This window comes from Daucus carota, chromosome 9 (genome assembly GCF_001625215.2).
Source record: "Daucus carota subsp. sativus chromosome 9, DH1 v3.0, whole genome shotgun sequence".
Taxonomy (NCBI): domain Eukaryota; kingdom Viridiplantae; phylum Streptophyta; class Magnoliopsida; order Apiales; family Apiaceae; genus Daucus; species Daucus carota.
Genome location: NC_030389.2, coordinates 4,423,357 through 4,441,608, shown reverse-complemented (window position 1 = coordinate 4,441,608; position 18,252 = coordinate 4,423,357). Strand labels below are relative to the sequence as shown.

The 18,252-nt window shown below is 34.4% G+C and overlaps 1 protein-coding gene across 1 annotated transcript; it reads left to right on the top strand.

Annotated features, from left to right (window-relative positions):
• Positions 1-12,926: 12,926 nt before the first annotated feature.
• Positions 12,927-18,082, top strand: LOC108202777 (COBRA-like protein 6). The gene is made up of 6 exons (XM_017371313.2): positions 12,927-13,294; positions 13,405-13,484; positions 16,145-16,601; positions 16,697-16,850; positions 17,267-17,538; positions 17,637-18,082. The coding sequence occupies exons 1-6, from the start codon at positions 13,237-13,239 to the stop codon at positions 17,921-17,923; spliced, it is 1,308 nt and encodes a 435-aa protein (XP_017226802.2). The 5' UTR covers positions 12,927-13,236; the 3' UTR covers positions 17,924-18,082.
• Positions 18,083-18,252: the final 170 nt, after the last annotated feature.

Here is an 18,252-nt window from a genome sequence, read left to right as displayed (position 1 = left end):
CTAAGATGATTTTAAATATGTATATTGTTTAGCAAAGTATGAGTATGATATTTAAGAACATGCTCCTTTCTATTCTAACACAAACTTCAAATTTCTATTGAGTATGGAAATAATAGAATTTTCAATAACTTCAAATTTTCTATTCTAGAAATCAAAGAAATTCTTTTATAAATTTTATAATATTTTTAATTGTGATCACTATTTGTCGGGACAACCCACATGTCAAACATAACATCCTTGCACATGTTTGAGATTGGTGTGGTGGATAATCAAGTAAGTTACAATTTATGTACATTGTTCAAATTGAGATAAATTATCATTAAAATTAAATACAATATTCATGAGTAATCTCTACTCCTAAAACACACACTACAATAAACACCCCTTTTTAACACATGTAAGGAAGGTAATAGCACAACTAATAGGAACAGATGCCCAATTGTTAGCCGGAACATTGTATTGAAGGTAAGATGCCAATCCTGTTCAGGAGTCCATGGACCTTGCTTGTTCACTCCTTCGATTCCTTCTTTTTAGTAGGTAGCCTTCCCATGTCCCATCTCTCTTCTCTTTTCACTTACTCTGCGTATTCCTTTGTGTATAGGGGTGGTTTGAAACTAAATACATTGATTACCCCAAAGCCGACTCCACTATCAAATTAACACATAGATTCCCATAAATGATAAATGTGTCACGAAATCAAATATTATATTCAAATATATCAACACATGTCCAATATCATTACGCTGTAACCAACTCCTATCATTTAACACCAAAAATTATACTCAATTAAATTGCCGAAGTGTGTTGATGGAACAATCCAGGAAATCGCAGCTGCAGAACGTCGACGATGTAACTAGAAGATTGAAATCCATCTCTTGGCTCCAAATCCCAGACCAGAATGTAGTATGCCGTCACACATAGTGCTAACATTATTGTTTTCGGTATGTACATTCTCGATCCATGTAACCTAGTAAATCACATCAATAATAGTAATTAGTTATTTAACTCAAATGACATAAGTAGTAAGTACGGAGTAATATCCATAAATAATACTTTAGAACTAAGCTGATAAGACTATGACCATACATAATACAAAAATCTTTTGAATTACCTACCTTTGAAGTTCCATTAGACATTTCATCTATCACGCAACTTGATGGCCTTTTTTGGCAGGTCGTGATTCCCGGAATGGAGAGTACATCGTCTATTGAAACATCGACCACTACCCACACTCCCGCACCATATTTTCTGCAATATCTTGCAAAATAACACACGCGTTTGGGAAGCAATGGAGTGGGAATTTGATATTCCGCGGTCATCTGAATTATGGCCTAATAACTCACAATATTGGGGCACCTTCTTCATTGTTTATCATCAAGAATATGAGGAGAGTTACTGCAAACAAGTAATTAGGCTTTAGTATAATATAAGGTTGCCACATCGATAATAAGATGTGAAGGTGTAATATCCAAAAGTACTAACACAAAATTTCAAAAACAATAAAAATAAGTGAAAAAAATACAAATTAAATTATATAACACATTCATAGTCTCCTTATTCACTTATGTGATTAGTTTTAATTTCATTATAGACATACAAATAAGAAGTTTCAGAGCAATATTGTCATTTTGGATTTTGTAAAATGAAGCAGAAAAACATTATTCTACTTATTCTTTACAAAAACTTTTTAACTTCCTAATTTGTTTTCATATATACACAAGAATCAAACACCTATTTCATAAAAAATTCATCAATTTATAATGCAAAATATTAAAATTAAAAATCACAAACATCAAGGTCTTTTGTGAAATATATATCAAGAGAAAAGATCATAACAAATTCATCATATATGTATAGTCTAAATACATAACGAATTTAAGTAAGAAATATACACAAAATCATATCTAACTAGCAAAATGAAAAATCACTGACAAACAAATGGTTACCAAGCACGCTAGGACCATATAATTATAAAGAGTACAAACATTTACCTTAAACAATATGACAAGATGCAAGTTGAGATGGAACTCATGAGTTGATAATTAGAGATCTGAGATGTGGAGAGGACCGCTACTTGGATTCGGGTTTTTTGGTGGAGAAATAAGCTACTAATTTCCTAGGTATTTATAAGTACTTGGCAATATGGGCTGGGCTGATTAGAATGGATAGGTTAAGATATGGAGATAACAACCACCTGGATTAGGGTTTTATCTTCGGCCAAGGCCTAATATCCTAGCAGATTATAAGTAGTTGACAATATGGGCTGGGCCGAGCAATTATAACTACTTGGTAATGTGGGCTCGGGGTGCAAATTGAGATGGAACTCATGAGAAGAGATCGGAGAGGATGGGAGAGGATGGGAACTGACATGTATTTTCAAAAGACATCGCTTTTTAGCCGATGTCTATTGACGAATTTCTAGTAGTGATATGTTGTAATTTGGATAAAGTAATTGAACAAATTCCAAAAGTTAGCATGAGAAGATTTTTCTGTTATGCATTTATGCAAAAAACAAAACCATTTCAGCATACCTTTTACATTGTCAAAACCTTCAGGGGAGTAGCGATCATGCCGCGCTACAACTTTCTCAAAGTAACGAGCATCCACGGCTAAATTAGCCTTCCATTGAATTTTTTAGTAGAAAAAGTAGGAGTTAATGTCTACATATAGCACAGTATAGGCAAAGTAGCTAGAAGTAACTACTTGTACAGTTGGATCATGTTTTTTCAGATTCCGCTTTCAAGTAGTTTAGCTAAAGGTTTATATACAATTATGTGTAAGCACTAGTAGATAAAAATTAGATTCATTGATGAATGCCAACAGGATATACAAGAAGTTGTTTACCATTTTTCGTTTTCTCCTCGCCAACATCCGACAATCCCAGTTTTGCGAAATACTTTGATGATCTGCAAAGGCAATCAAAACTTAATACAACCAACAAGATGTGGGGATTTTAATCTAAATTTTATGTTTACGTTATGTTTTGTTTATTTGAATAAGTCAGCCTGGTTCACAGCGTATTAGGAGCAATAGGATTAGTACGTGGAAGTAGTAGTCAGTTAGGTGTAGTAGTGGAGAAATAATAGGAAGTGGTTGTTGTTTTCACGCTACCACCTTGTTTGTTTAGTTCTATATAAACTCTTGTAATCTTTTTATTATGCATAAGGAGTTTATTGGCTCTTGTACATATATATTTTCATCTTGTTTTATGTGAAGTTATCATTTTAGTAGTTTCATTTTAACACAAGAACCTAGTAGGTGTGAAAAATGGAACGGTTTATAACATATAGCCCAATGCAATACATCAAATCACCTTTTCTTGCCCCCTTGACAGATTTCTGGAAATCTATATTTTAGATCATAACTTTTTTAATATGCCTCTTTTGACATTGAGTGATGAATGTAATGTTGTGCAAGGACACACAAAGTTGAATTTCCCATAGAAACTGCCAACATTTTTCTGGCTTTATGTCTCTGGCCTTCCAGCAATTTAGACATATAACACTCTCCAAAGTGGCATAATTAAAGAGAAATGTTTCAGCAGTTTCCGAGCACTCTTGTATGACTCAGATTCTACCAAATTACAAATATATTGCTCAACAATTGCTTCTGCTGAATCCAAATCATCTACATGTTTAGCAGCTCTAATATCTTCTAGCTTTACATTGAACACTTCAAGTATCTTTGCTAGCACGTTTTCAACATGGCCCTGTGCCCCAACACTGTAGAGAAATATTCGTGCAGACAAATATTCGTGCATCAAGGGACTCTGCATGAAGTAAATCTTCGGTGTTGGTTTCAATTTCGTGAACACGGCAGAGGGAACATATTATCAAGTGACTGAATACTTGACACAATATATCCAATACAGGCATCAAGAAGAGGCAGCGAGCGACAAATTTGGCTGGGCCTGGGAGCATTATGCAGAGCCTGACCAAGAAGACCTGAAAATTGATCGATACTAATTTCAAGTTTCTAGACTAAGTAAAATCATATAATTACCAACATATGGTATTACATATGTTAACTATTTAACAATAATCTGTACACCAATTTTTTGCTGATATATAATATTACCTCATTTTACAAATACATAAAAACAAAAGGAATGGATTAATATGACTAACTAAATAATAATAAATATTATTAAATTTATATTATATGATACAAAAAGAAGAAAAAAGAGAATATTAAATTAAATTGGTACACGTAGTATTGTATTCCAATATCCAAACTATTAAAATGAATAAAGTTCAAACGAAGATAATTATTAAATTAGAGTCACGGAGACCACATTCCAAATCATTGAATTAAATTTTTTGAAAAATTAAATGTGATTGTTTTTTCTTTTCATTTGACTTCAGACCAATTATTGACATATTATACAAGTGCAGCATAGTATACTAATGCAGTTTATATTGCGGCAAACTAATCAATAGTTTCCACAACATTTACATTGTGTACAGTACTTTGCAGTTTGGATTATTATACTAAAAGTTCATGTTAAACAAAAATATAAAAAAAAAATTATATATGGTCAATACCTTGAGATAATATTGGAGCACTTTCTTCATTGTTTATCATCAAGAATACTAGGAGAGTTGCTGCAAACAAGTAATTGGGCTTTAGTATAATATGAGATTGTCACATGGATAATTAGATGTGAAGGTGAAATATCCAAAAGTACTAAAACAAATTTTCAAGAACAATAAAAATAAGTGAAAAACTATAAATTACATTGTACGACACATTCATAGTCTCCTTATCTTATATGATTAGTTTTATAACTGCATTATAGACATACAAGTAAGAAGTTTAAGAGCACTATGTCATTTTGGATTTTGTAAAATGAAACATAAAAACATTATTCTACTTATTCTTTTTAAAACATTTTAACTTTCATATATACACAAGAATTAAACACCTATTTCATAAAAATTTCATCAATTTATAATACAAAATATTAAAATTAAAAATCACTAACATCAAAGTCTTATTTGAATATCAAGAGAAAAGATCATAACAAATTCATCATATATGTATAGTCTAAATACACGACCAATTTACATAATAAATATATAAAAAATCATATCTAACTACAAAAATAAAAAATCACCGACAAACAAATGGTTACCAAGCATGATAGGATATAAAGAGTACAAATATTTACCTTAAACAATATAACAAGATGCAAGTTGAGATGGAAGTTGAGATGGACCTCAAGAGAAGATAATTAGAGATCTGAGATGTGGAGAGGACGGCTACTTGGTTTAGGGATCTGAGATGTGGAGAGGACGGCTACTTGGTTTAGGGTTTAGAGATCTGAGATGTGGAGAGGACGGTTACTTGGTTTAGGGTGGTTTAGGGATCTGAGATGTGGAGAGGACGGCTACTTGGTTTAGGGTTTTCTTGGAGCGATAAGCTACCAATCTCCTATGTTTTTTATAAGTAGTTGGCAAGATGGGCTGGGCCGATGAAAGGGGATATGCAAAGATTTGAGATAACAACTACCTAGATTAGGGCCTTTTATATGGAGAAATAAGTTACCGGTAATATGTAGGTGATTATAAGTAGTTGATAATATGGGCTGGGCCATGCAATTATAAGTAGTTGATAATGTGGGCCGTGCAAATTGAGATAGAAGTCATGAGAAGAGATCGGAGAGGATGGGTACGAGTCTTAGGGTTTCCTCCGGATGAAATAAGTAACTAATGTTCTAGGTAATTATAATTTGAAATGATGGGATGGGCTGGTGTCGATGAAATGAGGAGAGATTGGGAGAAGTTGTCTACATAGATTAATTTCTTATGAGAAATAAGTTAATAATGTCCTAGGTAATTAGAAGAAATTGACAAGGTGGGTAGGGCCTGAGTTGCAAAAAAAAAATGTATTTGTTATGTTTTTTTTAATAATAAAACATCTAAGACTATCCAATTAGATTAATTAGGAGCCGATTCAAACAACTAGCAAATATTTTACTTTATAAACTACCTATTCTACATAAAGTATAAAAGTCCCCAAACACTCATAGATTAATTTTAATTAAGAAAAAGAAAATATAATAGCTCATTATTCTATTAATATTCTTATTTAAAATTTAAATTCCTATATTTTAAAGTTAGTATTCACTAACAATATGTTACTATTTTTGAAGATAAAAATAAATATTTAGGTAGAAATTTAATGAGGTACATCTTATTATATATGACATACTCTCACCATTCATTTATTTTCGTCTATTTTAAATTTTGTTTGTCAAATTTACCAAATTTGAACCTCGATTAAAGACTTATTCTTTATTAAATTTTAGAATTGAATCATATAATACAAAAGTTTAACCTTCTTCTTCTTCAATGGACGTTCCAATAATTTTAATCTTGTTATATGTCCTTCTAGAAAGATGCAACCCCTATGAGATATTATCTGGTTGTGACCAAGCCCGCACACATTTGTTCTTGGACTCCTTCCGGCCTCAGCAGCCTTATGTCTCTGAGAATAAGATGGTATTGTTTTTCGAAAATGATAGCTCAGTTTCACACGGTTAATAAGGATATTTTTCCACCCACTTTTTGCTTACTGAGGTAGCATCACCCTTCTTTGACGTAAAACAACATTCAACTTCATTATTCCAGCAAAAAAACTTGAAAAAAAAGAACATAATCTTCTTAAAAAATTATCTTTAGTATTTTAAGTGCATTAAATACAATATACATGAGTAATCTCTACCTAAAACACTCTCCAATAAACTTTAAAGCTTGTTTCCTATGAATTGATCAAATTCATGACACTACTTTTATTCTGAATGGCTGACACGACAATATTTATACACTGGTCTAGCACCACAAAAGTTTTGAGCTCCTAAATGTTAAACCAACTCCAAGTCCATGCTCTGGGTTTTCCTTCCACTCAAGTCCAAGAGGCACTCTGAGAAAGAGTCTATTACGGCCACCAACCTTTCCGAGGATTTGTAGAGATCTGGCACCCCAAATAACGCATGCAATTAAGATTCTGAATATAGACAACAAAAAATACACCTAGTAATGGATTCTAAATTTAGATCATTGCTAAATTTCTAAAGCATAGTCAGTTGTAATTGTGTATAACTTGTGTCATTAAGGCAGCAAAACTCAAATTCAAGAAGAAAAACACGGAAGCACAAAGATATATGTATTGATGTAGATCATGTGGAACCTATAGATCTGTAATCTATCGAACCTAGCTTGACCTATAATCTAATCAAATTAAACTGTAATCTATTGCAGGCAATATACTCAATATCTATCAAACAGAATGACAAGCTGAATTCCTCCCCCTCCAGGCATGCAGTAATACACTAATTGCAAAATAATAAACTAATATTCAAGAAATAAAACGTTTAGGAATATTCATGTTTATTAGCATGCCTTTATCATAATTATACAAATACAACGAATACTCGAGAACATAAAGTCCGACAGTAATTGATCTAGTCTCAAGAAATATACACACATTTCAATTACACAAAAACGGAAGATGACTAACAATTACTCGAATTATTTATTGATAACCTTTCATCAAGTAGTGTCTCAATGAGCGGAACCAGACCCTTCCTCAAATCTGTAGTAGTTACATGTTTGAAGCACACTAGCAGGTCCTATCATTATATCCTAAAACTTTTTAGTATGCATTAAAGAAAAACTCGAAAATCAAAACTTAAAAATAAAAATTTAAAAGAAATTCACCTTCCTCAAAGTAAGAAATTCAGGATACTTGACAAGCACGTTGACGATGCCTTTGCACATACTTTCTTCATATGGTCCAATATACTTGGTGTCACTCCTCACGAAGTAATCAAGAATTTCTCTTATCGCATTTGTTCAAACCTATAGTTTTCATCAAACAGTTAAATAATACACACACATAAATACACACATGAACACAACTGATAAAATGTGTTATATAAGTCGTCAAACATGTGAAAAGTACAAACTTAAAAGTATGTAAATAGCAACAGATTTAGGAACAACCGTCCAATTGCCTGCACCATATTTTTGAATGTGGGAAGCGAAAACAAGGTCCTCTTGAGGAATCCACTGTGCTTTTGGTTTCTTATGGAACCACCAGACTTCTTCTCTAACATTTGCAGGAGAGAGGAGGTGTTCATCTTTCGACAAAGGATCAGTATCACCAAATTAATCAATTAGGCTTTAGTTTTTACTACTATAATATATTCTAACACAACCATGCTCTTCTTGAGGAGTATATGTAATAATTTGGATAAAGTAATAGGATAAATTGTAGAAGGTAGCATGAGAAGATTTTTCCACTATGCATTTGTTGGTTTTGTATAGGATTCTAGTATATTTTAAGTATATAAAATATAAAAAAGAACATAAAAAGGAATAGTAAAACTATTTTTCTGGGAGTATTTGTTGTTCTGATATATTAAAAGATAGTACAATATTCTCCATCTATAGTAGGAGAGTTGAGATCATCAAGAGGTTAAAAACTTTTGAGTTCCATGAATCACAATCAATGTGAGTCTTTACATATTTCTTTATGAATCTAAAACAAATACATTTTCAGGTTCAATGAATATGCAGCCTTCCAGAATATTCCTCAGAACGCAAGAGTTAAGTTTATCCAACATATTCCTCCCTTAAACTAACTCTTTTCGATCTTTCATTCCCATCAACCTTTTGTATGTATCAAACAAATTTCTGGACAGCGGTTTGGTGAGCACATCCGCAATCTGATCACCACTAGCAACATGACGCAAATGCACATTCTTCTCCTTCACATGCTCACGAATCAAATGAAATCTAACATCAATGTGTTTGCTCCTTTCATGATGTACAGGATTTTTAGCAAGCTCTATTGCTGACTTGTTATCAATTCGAACTTCAGTTGATTTTTGTTGTGGACAACTTAATTCACTAAGCAACCTTCATAACCAAATAGCATGACACGCGCAGCAAGAAGCCGCCACATATTCTGCCTCGCACGTTGATAGTGAAACTATAGGTTGCTTATTAGAATACCATGTAAACGCCGTATCTCCTATAAAAAACATATATCCAGTAGTACTTTTACGATCATCCACATCTCCACACCAATCACTATCAGTGTATCCCACCAAATTGTAGTTTGTTGTACTAAAATAAAATAATCCCAGTGACTTTATTTCTCCTTTTTGCCTTTTTTGTTCAAGTATTGCCAATTTTGGTCATGAATTTCATATCTAATCGTCATCCTACGACAACCTTTATCGAGTGTTTTACACAATAAGATGCTTTTCAGAGGAGTAAATATTGCTGAAATTTAAAACACACTTAAACATCTACAAAAATTAGATTCTAATACATTTATATTTATGTATGTAAGTTGGATATATCATATATGTTTCCCACCCTGTAGTTTTGTTCTATTCCATTACAAAAATCACTTCATCAGTTTTTTATCATTAGTCCTGCTTCAGCTATCAAATCCTGATATGCAAACACATGACCCACTGTTTACTGAAAATTGCCCTTATACCTAAGATGTGTCTTTGTTATCTTTGTTTGCTATGTTATTTCTACTAACTTGACACTTCGTTTGGTGTTAATATGTTTAAATGATTTACATGTAAGTGTTATGCCCAAAATTTGGCTATGAGTATATATGAAAAGGTACGATCCTCTAAGGGCTTGGCCTCTATGAGAGGGCGTAGCCCTCGGAGGGCTTGACCTCTATGAGAGGGCGTAGCCCTCGGAGGGCTTGACTTCTATGAGAGGCTTGACCTCTATGAGAGGGCGTAGCCCTCGGAGGGCTCGGCCCATGTGATAAAGCGCAGCCTTTAGATGGCTCAGCCTATGTTGAAGGGCGCGGCCCTCGGAGGGCTCGGCCTATGTTGAAGGGCGCAAATTTTGGAGGGCTCGGCCTTCATGGAAGGGCTCATCCCCTGAGGGCGCATCCTCTGACGAAGAAGTCACTTGCGCGGAGAGGGCGCATCCTCTGATGAAGAGGTCACATGCGCGGAGAGGGCGCATCCCTTGAAGCCCTCCCTTACCAAAAGGGTGCTCCTCATTCGATGATCCTTGAAAGGGCTCAGCTCTTGATGTAAAGAGGGTAATATTTGTGCCTTGGTAGAGACGTGATGTGGTGAAAAGAATCAAGAGAGGGCGCGCCCTCCTATAGGCGTGACCCTTGAAACTTCTAGTCCAAATGGAAGGGCGCATCCCTCCATTAACGTGTTTGATCTACCAATGTGGTATGATCTATGTAGGTGTAACCACTGAAGAGGGCGCGCTCTCCTATAGGCGTGACCTATGAAACTTCTAGTCCAAATGGAAGGGCGCATCCCTCCATTAACGTGTTTGATCTACCAATGTGGTATGATCTATGTAGGTGTAACCATTGAAGAGGGTGTGCCCTCCTATAGGCGTGACCCTTGAAACTTCTAGTCCAAATGGAAGAGCGCATCCCTCCATAAACGTGTTTGATCTACCAATGTGGTATGATCTATGTAGGTGTAACCATTGAAGAGGGCGCGCCCTTTGTAGGTGCGACCCTTGGAAGATGAATGTGCTAAGTGGCAAGATAGCTAGACAAGATGACTCCTTGTTTGAGACAGGGTACCCCCTTAGGGGCCTGATTTGTATAAGTCCATGTCATGAGACATGAAAGCGCACCCTGAGGGGTCATGTCCGCCGAGGTTAATTGGTGTGGTGTAACAAGATGAGTGAGTGATGTGTGAATTATGAGGGAAAGAGTGAATCTCAATGACGACCCTTTCGAGGGATACGACCTACCCCTCTGGGGGATACGAAGACCTACCCTTCAGAGGGACATGAAGACTAGTTGTCAGGCTCATCTGGTAGCTATTAAGCTCATCTGGTAGTTTCCAGGCTACATCCGGGAATGATCTACAATCCTCAATCCTGCTATCTGCCGAGTTAACCCTCGTGTGGGGGCTTGAGGTGATCATGGCTCTTGAAGGCCGCCAGGGGTAACATGAAGGCCGATCATATGTCTGAATCCTGTATTCTGGTGAGTTAGCCCTCATTGGGGGATTGAGAGGATCGTGTAACTTGGCTCCTTAATTGTCTTACATCTTAGTGAGAACCTTCACTAGGGGGTAAGGACGCGTCCCTACACCTCAAGAAATTGGTCACGGCTCTACGAGACGTCTCCTCCATGCTATGAAAAGCGGTTAGTGTTATCTCTCGTAGTGGAGATAATGCCGTATCCGTGATGTACTTGGAATAGGAGTCTGAGGTAGTCAGCCTCAAGGCTTTATTCTAACTAGAGTAGGACTCTGAAGGCGTTGGACGTCTAAGAGATGAGTCACGACCTCAGGATTGGTCTTATCCCCAAGAGGCCTAGTCCTGATCAAACTAGGAGTCTTGGTTCAATAGAACTACGTATGGTTTGATCCCCTATAAATATAAGGGTACCTAGGCACATTGGGGGATCATGAGTTGAGAGCACGTGGAACCAACTCAAAACCCTAATCTCAGCCACCCCAAAACACACAACCACCACTCTCCGTTAGCTAAAACCACCGTCCCAGATCTTGATTACGGCCATGAACCTCATCTTTGTTGATTACCAAATTCCTCTATCAACGGTATGATATTCATATTATACATTGATATTGACGACCATCAATAATGAAAACTGAGACCTAATGAAATGCCCGTAGACTTTCGTTTTGCCTCCTATTTTCATATTTCTGACCCTATTTTCATCAACCAACTTCATGATTAAATAACAAACTAATACAAATTTGCATCTAGCAATGCTATACAACAAATTTTAAACTATCAACGCCTTGGGCCTTGTTTGGAAGTTAGAGGTTTGGGGCAAAATTAGAGGTTTGAGGTGTTTTAGAGGTTTGACCACTAAAATAAGCTAATATTAGTGTTTGGTAGTTAGCGGATTGAAATAGAGGTTTGGATCCAAAAAGCTAATTTTGAAAAAGCTACTTGGAGGAATTTTTTGGATTAGCGGTTTTGGTTTGTGTCAGAAAAAGCTAATCAATCAGCTATTTACCAAACAGTTTTACGAGAAACAGCTAATTCAATCCGCTAGTCAAAACATCTAATTCAATCAGCTAGTCAAAACAGCTAATTCGATCTGCTAACAGCTAACCGCTAACCGCTAATTCCCAAACAAGGCCTTGATCATCCTAAATTATATACTCATTTTATATCCTAAATTATACACTCACTTTATATTATAAGTTTTTAGGTGACAAAGATCAAAAAACCGACCATATAATGTCACAATGACAGTGACAAAATAATGGATTCGGTGCTAGATAAATACACCTGCCTTGCACGAATTATTGTGCTAGTTTTTAATATACAGTGAATCAATGATGATATGCAAATTCAAAAAAATTTATATAATAATTTACATGTTTAATTTAGTCAATCAATTCTATTCAATTTTATTTTAAATAATTTTTTTATAAATTCGACAAATTTTACATAATATCTTGTCGATCTAAGATGATCGAGTATGTTACTCCGTCTGATCCTTATTATAAATCACTCAGATTTTTTGCACACAATTCTATGTCCTTTGACTACCTACTTAAAATTATTTCTTTTAAAATTTTCTTACTCTAAATTAAAATATGAGACATATATTTTTATTTTAAAAAAGAGAATTTTAAAAATATTAATTCTAAGTATATGTTCAAAACATCTAGATTTGTGTGTAAAAAGTCAAAATGACTTATACTCCCTTTATTTTTTTATTACGTTTTAATTTTTGACACATACTTTTAACACCAGAAGAATCATAAAAATTCGAAATTAATCTAAGATCGTAGCAATTCCTTCTCCTCAATCTAGCTAATCTTGAGAAATCAAAAGGGAGGTGACATTTCCAAAACAGCAAGACCAATAGGGGCGGAGCGGAACGCGTGACAACACTCCAATAACGTTTTCCTTTTTTTGCTGCTTCCCAAAGACACATTCTCAGCACCTAACCATAATTATTACACCAATTATATCCTCAATTTCCCTTCTAATTCATTTTATTACCTCACTTAATTTACTTTCATCGTCCCATAACTTGCAAAATCACATTTCTTCATTATTTTCCACACAAAATCCATATATGTATTGCACCTCGAGATATTAAAAAAAAATAAAAAAATTCAGCCTCATAAGTGTGTATAAGCTCTCAGTTGCTGAGCAAGTGAGAAGTCAAGATTGAGATACCATAACAAAATTAGATTTAAACCCATTTAATAAAGCATTCATGGGTTTAATCTGGATTTTACTTTCCATCACCGTCTTCAGTTTTGTTTCACCGAACGGTAAGTCTCTTGAAAACTCGGTTTATTTGTTGTTCTTTTTATGGTTGATGATTTTTCATCCGATCACGTGTTTAAATATATCGAAATTCGTTTGTTTGATGGGCATGAAGATGGATTCGATGTGTTGGATCCGAACGGGAACGTTACCATCAAATGGGATAAGACTTCCGACGATGGTGATACTCAAACTGTAAGTTTTCTTCACTTATACTCAGAAATACTCGTAAATTAAAAGTTTTGTCGGTCGGTAATTGATTTTCCGGTTAATCGAGCACACGCAATCGAATCGAGATATTATGTTCACACGGATATGCATATAGTCATGCACTGATGTGGTGAGAAAAGTATTAGATAGTCTCGGTGAGAAAAGATAGGGGTGATTTAGCAAAAACAGTAAAAAAAATATTTGTTAATTTCTTAGTAAAAAGCTGTTATATTAAAATTGTTGCCTTGTATTTCTTCTACGGGGAGTGTAAATTTGGCCATATTTGCATGGTTCATGGACAGGGACACGGGTACAGCTCATTGTTTATTAAGTGACAGCTGCATATCACTGCAAAATGGGAATAACTAAAATTGGAATTTGTTGGATGGCCCACAGTAGATGGGCGCTTAGAATTTTATCAGAAAAATTCTATTTTTTTGGAATATTATAATTTCTAATTTATTTTGAATGTTATATATAATTTAATATAGTGGAGTGTTAGTTTATAAGTAAAATATATTCTAAAATACTTTGAGTTAGATATGAAAGTTGTAAAATATATTCTAAGATACTTGGGTTAGATATTAAAGGTAAAAGCCGAGGAGTATGTTTGTTTTAGTTGAGGCTTATACATTTTATTTTTGATTTTAACCGAAAAATGTTTTGGGTTATAAGTTCAAAATTGATTTAAATTCAGAAATAAGTCAAAAAATGTCTTAAAGTCGGAATTTAGTCTGAGGTAGTTTTTTAAGTGACTTAATCTTTTTAAACTTCATAAATCATATTATTATTATTATTATTATTATTATTTTAATAACTCATAAATTATTTTTAAGTTAAAATTATCCAAACATATATTCTAAACTCCCAACTTTTCAAATTAAAAATAATTCTAAATGCAATCGAACAAGCTCTAAGACACATGACTTATTTTATAGAGTTTTAAACTAGTTACTCCGACTCGGCATTTCCGGCGGCCGTACCCGTGTTGACCCGACCCGACACGGGACACGACGCGGAAGATATGAAGCTCGCCGGAGAATTTAAAGGTGGTGTAGCGGAAGAATAAAAAGAGAAGAGAAAAGATGATGAAAGAAGAAGATGAAAACAAATAGATAAGATGAAGACGATGAGGCAGATGAAAGAGAGGGATGAAAGAGAGAGATGAAATGGAGATGATAAAGCATAAGAAAACACTACTGTAGTTGGACATACTATTGTTCATTTGTGGTTAGGAGGGTAGGTGGACAGCTACTTTAATGGCACTATGTTATTTATTAAAATGGTTATTATAGCCTCAAATTATTGGTCAATGTAATTTTTTGTTAAAAATTTTATCAGTTTTATTTTTCTTCCTTAAAACAATAATTAAAATTAAAAAATATTAATTTAATAATATAAAATAAATTAATTAATTTATATTTTACCGTGTCCCTGCACCCGTGTCTAAATTTCGGACGGTGTCCCCGTGTCCTAGTTTTTCAGAGGTCCCGAGTCCGACACTCGGATATGTGTCGTGTCCGACACTCCGTACCCGAGTCTGAGCGACTTGGGTTTTAAACCACACAAACATAAAATCACTTATATAATATACTAAGCATACTTGATTTTTCAATAATTTATAAGTAAATTGTTACTTTAAAAACTGAGTATAATTAGAAAATAATTATATATATTAATATAAAAATGAATAATATTACAATTTGTTTACTAATTTCACGGGATAGTCAATTTTCTATATTAGTCACTGGAAAAAATTTTAATATTATAAAAAATGTATATTTATTTTCTTAAAGCAATGTGTTCATTATATAAAAACACGAGACATATAAATTACAAATATTTTGAGGTTCATTTTAAAATCTCATGTTAATTTTAAGAATTTACATTAGAGTCTTCGTGAAGAACTTAGATTTTTGCATCTTTTTTATGTATTTAAATCGCTTAGTTGCCTCTACAAGAAGCGAGTCGATTGTTCAAAACAGTCCTGAAAATCAATAGGGTTGAAACAGGTACATGTATTCAAATCTTCTTCAAATCGCTTAGTAGTCTTTTCGAGAAGAATGGATTTAAAAGCCATATTCTTTGGCGTCCATCCAATTTCGATATGTATTTGTAGATGTCGTATGAATTTAATTAATGAATTGATTCTGTTTTATAAATTAAAAAAAAATGATTTGATGATCTGAGTTAAAAAAGAAACAATGATAGCCAAAATTAGAAAAAATATTATTCTTAGAAAAAGAATTCAAGATGGTTAAAATGTTAATATATTATTCTTTTATTAAATCAAGTAATCGTTTTTAAAGTTCCTTTTTGAATCTTAGGTTCTGTCTAGGAATATATATATCTTCATTTTCTTTTCATTTCAACCTTTTACTCTTTACCTTTTCATTAATATTTCTAATGAAATAGAAACTTGTGTTGTAATACTGATGAGTGATGAGCATGGTTGTGTCCTAGACCATGTTCATGGTGTTAATCTGGTGCGGGCTTCACTAAATTTATGAGATTCGATTTCTTCTACTAACAGGGGAGGCATGGAGATACTTTAATATTACATAAGTGTTTTCAGAAAATTTGCTTAAGAATTCATAGGAAAATGACCTCTGATAATATAAGGAAATCAACTTAACAAATTGCAGGTGACAGTATCAATATACAATTACCAGCTGTTTCGGCACATAGAGAAGCCGGGATGGAGACTCAGCTGGAAGTGGCCAAATGACGAGGTCATCTGGAAGATGTTTGGAGCAGAAGCTACTGAACAGGGAAATTGTTCAGCATTTAAAGGAAGTGATAAGCCACATTGCTGTGAAAAGAAACCAGTAATCATAGACCTTCTGCCCGGAGCTTTACATACTGTGCAATTTCAAAATTGTTGCAAGGGGGGAGTTTTAACATCTTTAACTCAAGTCCCTCCAAAGCATATTTCTTCTTTTCAGATGATAGTTGGAGGTCCTTCCTCCTATAATTCTTCATTGCCAGGAATTCCGGACAAATTTACCCTTGGCCTTCCTGGTTATACATGTGGACCTCCCAGAGAGGTCGAACCTACCACATTTTATGAGGATGACGGACGTAGAAAGACACAAGCCATTGGTAAGAACCAAGAACATTTCCATATGAATATTTTAATTATGTAATGTTATACGTTTGTCTTCTTACTATATATCGTGTTATATTGCCTTATGCAGCTACATGGAATGTGAGTTGTTCTTATTCTCAGTTCCTTGCATCACCTACCCCGAAATGTTGTGTTTCCTTATCTGCATTCTACAACAGTACCATTGTTCCATGCCCTACATGCAGTTGTGGCTGCACCGGACAACCTGGAATCAACTGTGTAAAGTAATTATTTCAAATCTTTCTCTTAATCTATTTTAGTTCATGCATTAATCTTCCTAAGTTCTTCCTTTCCTGTCCTTTAGACACTTTCAATTTTCTTTTATGTAGGCATGTAATGTATAGAATAGACTAGTCGTTATACGTTATTAGAGATGTATGTGGCACAGTTAGTAAGTATGAAACTTGTGTCCAGTTGAGAGATGACTTCGTAGAGAGGCATAAGTGTATTATATGATCTTTCTCCTCCAAAATATTGTCCCGTCTTTGCTGCCAGTTAAACTTCAACTAATTTAACGATGAAGTTTGAACTAAAGTTTTCCTGCTAACTTTTAACTTAAAACTTGAATAACTTTTCTAGCATTAGCTTCTTTCACTTGAAATCGGCATTTGCATTTATGTACAATCACTTTTATTGATAGGCCTGGCGAATCACCACCGGTATTAGAACTTCCGACTGATGAAGTACCCCAGCCAGTCGTCAAGTGTACAAGGCACATGTGTCCTGTAACAATCCATTGGCATGTAAAAGAAAGTTATAAGGAGTACTGGCGAGTTAAGATGACGATTATAAACCAAAACTTTGCTCAGAATTATAGTCATTGGAATATGGTGGTGTTACACCCCAACCTGAGGAGTGTCACACAGGTTTTCAGCTTCGACTATATTCCCCTAAATCAATACGGAAGCATCAGTAAGTTTTCATAAATTTGCACTTGGGCCGTGCTAAATTAATGTGCATTTCTCCTTGTAATAATAGTACGTTTCTTAAGTACATCCACTGCTGTGCAGATGATAGTGGTGTATTTTACGGCGTCAGCTTGTACAACGACATGTTACTCCAATGCGGTCCCCAGGGTAATGTGCAGTCGGAAATGTTACTCCACAAAGATCCAGACATGTTTACTTTCCGACAGGGGTGGACATTTCCGAGAAAAGTTTCTTTCAATGGTGATGAATGTGTAATGCCTCAGCCAGATGACTACCCAAGCCTTCCAAATGGTGCACAACCTAGTTCCCCTGCTACACTACTCATTATAATGCTGCTGTCATTGCTCTTTAGTCTGCTTGCACTTTGAATCAAAAGTATTAAATTTCCTGGCAAACATTTTTAGCTTTGATTCAGAATGTCTGTTGTGAATTGGTGCAGAGTATTTATAGGAAAAAAAATTCCCAAACTAGTTGTCGTTTTCTTTTTACAGATGAGTTAGAATATATATATAATTAAAGTTAATTTAGTGGAGATATTAAAAATATATAAGGAAAAAAAATTGCACTTGCCTGTACTAGTTCTGTTCTAAAGGCAGCGATTAATAACCGATTAATACATGTTCTGTAGCCCGCCAAATTGATTAAATTTCCGATTAATCACTGATTGGTTCAATTAATCTCCGATTATTCTTTGTTC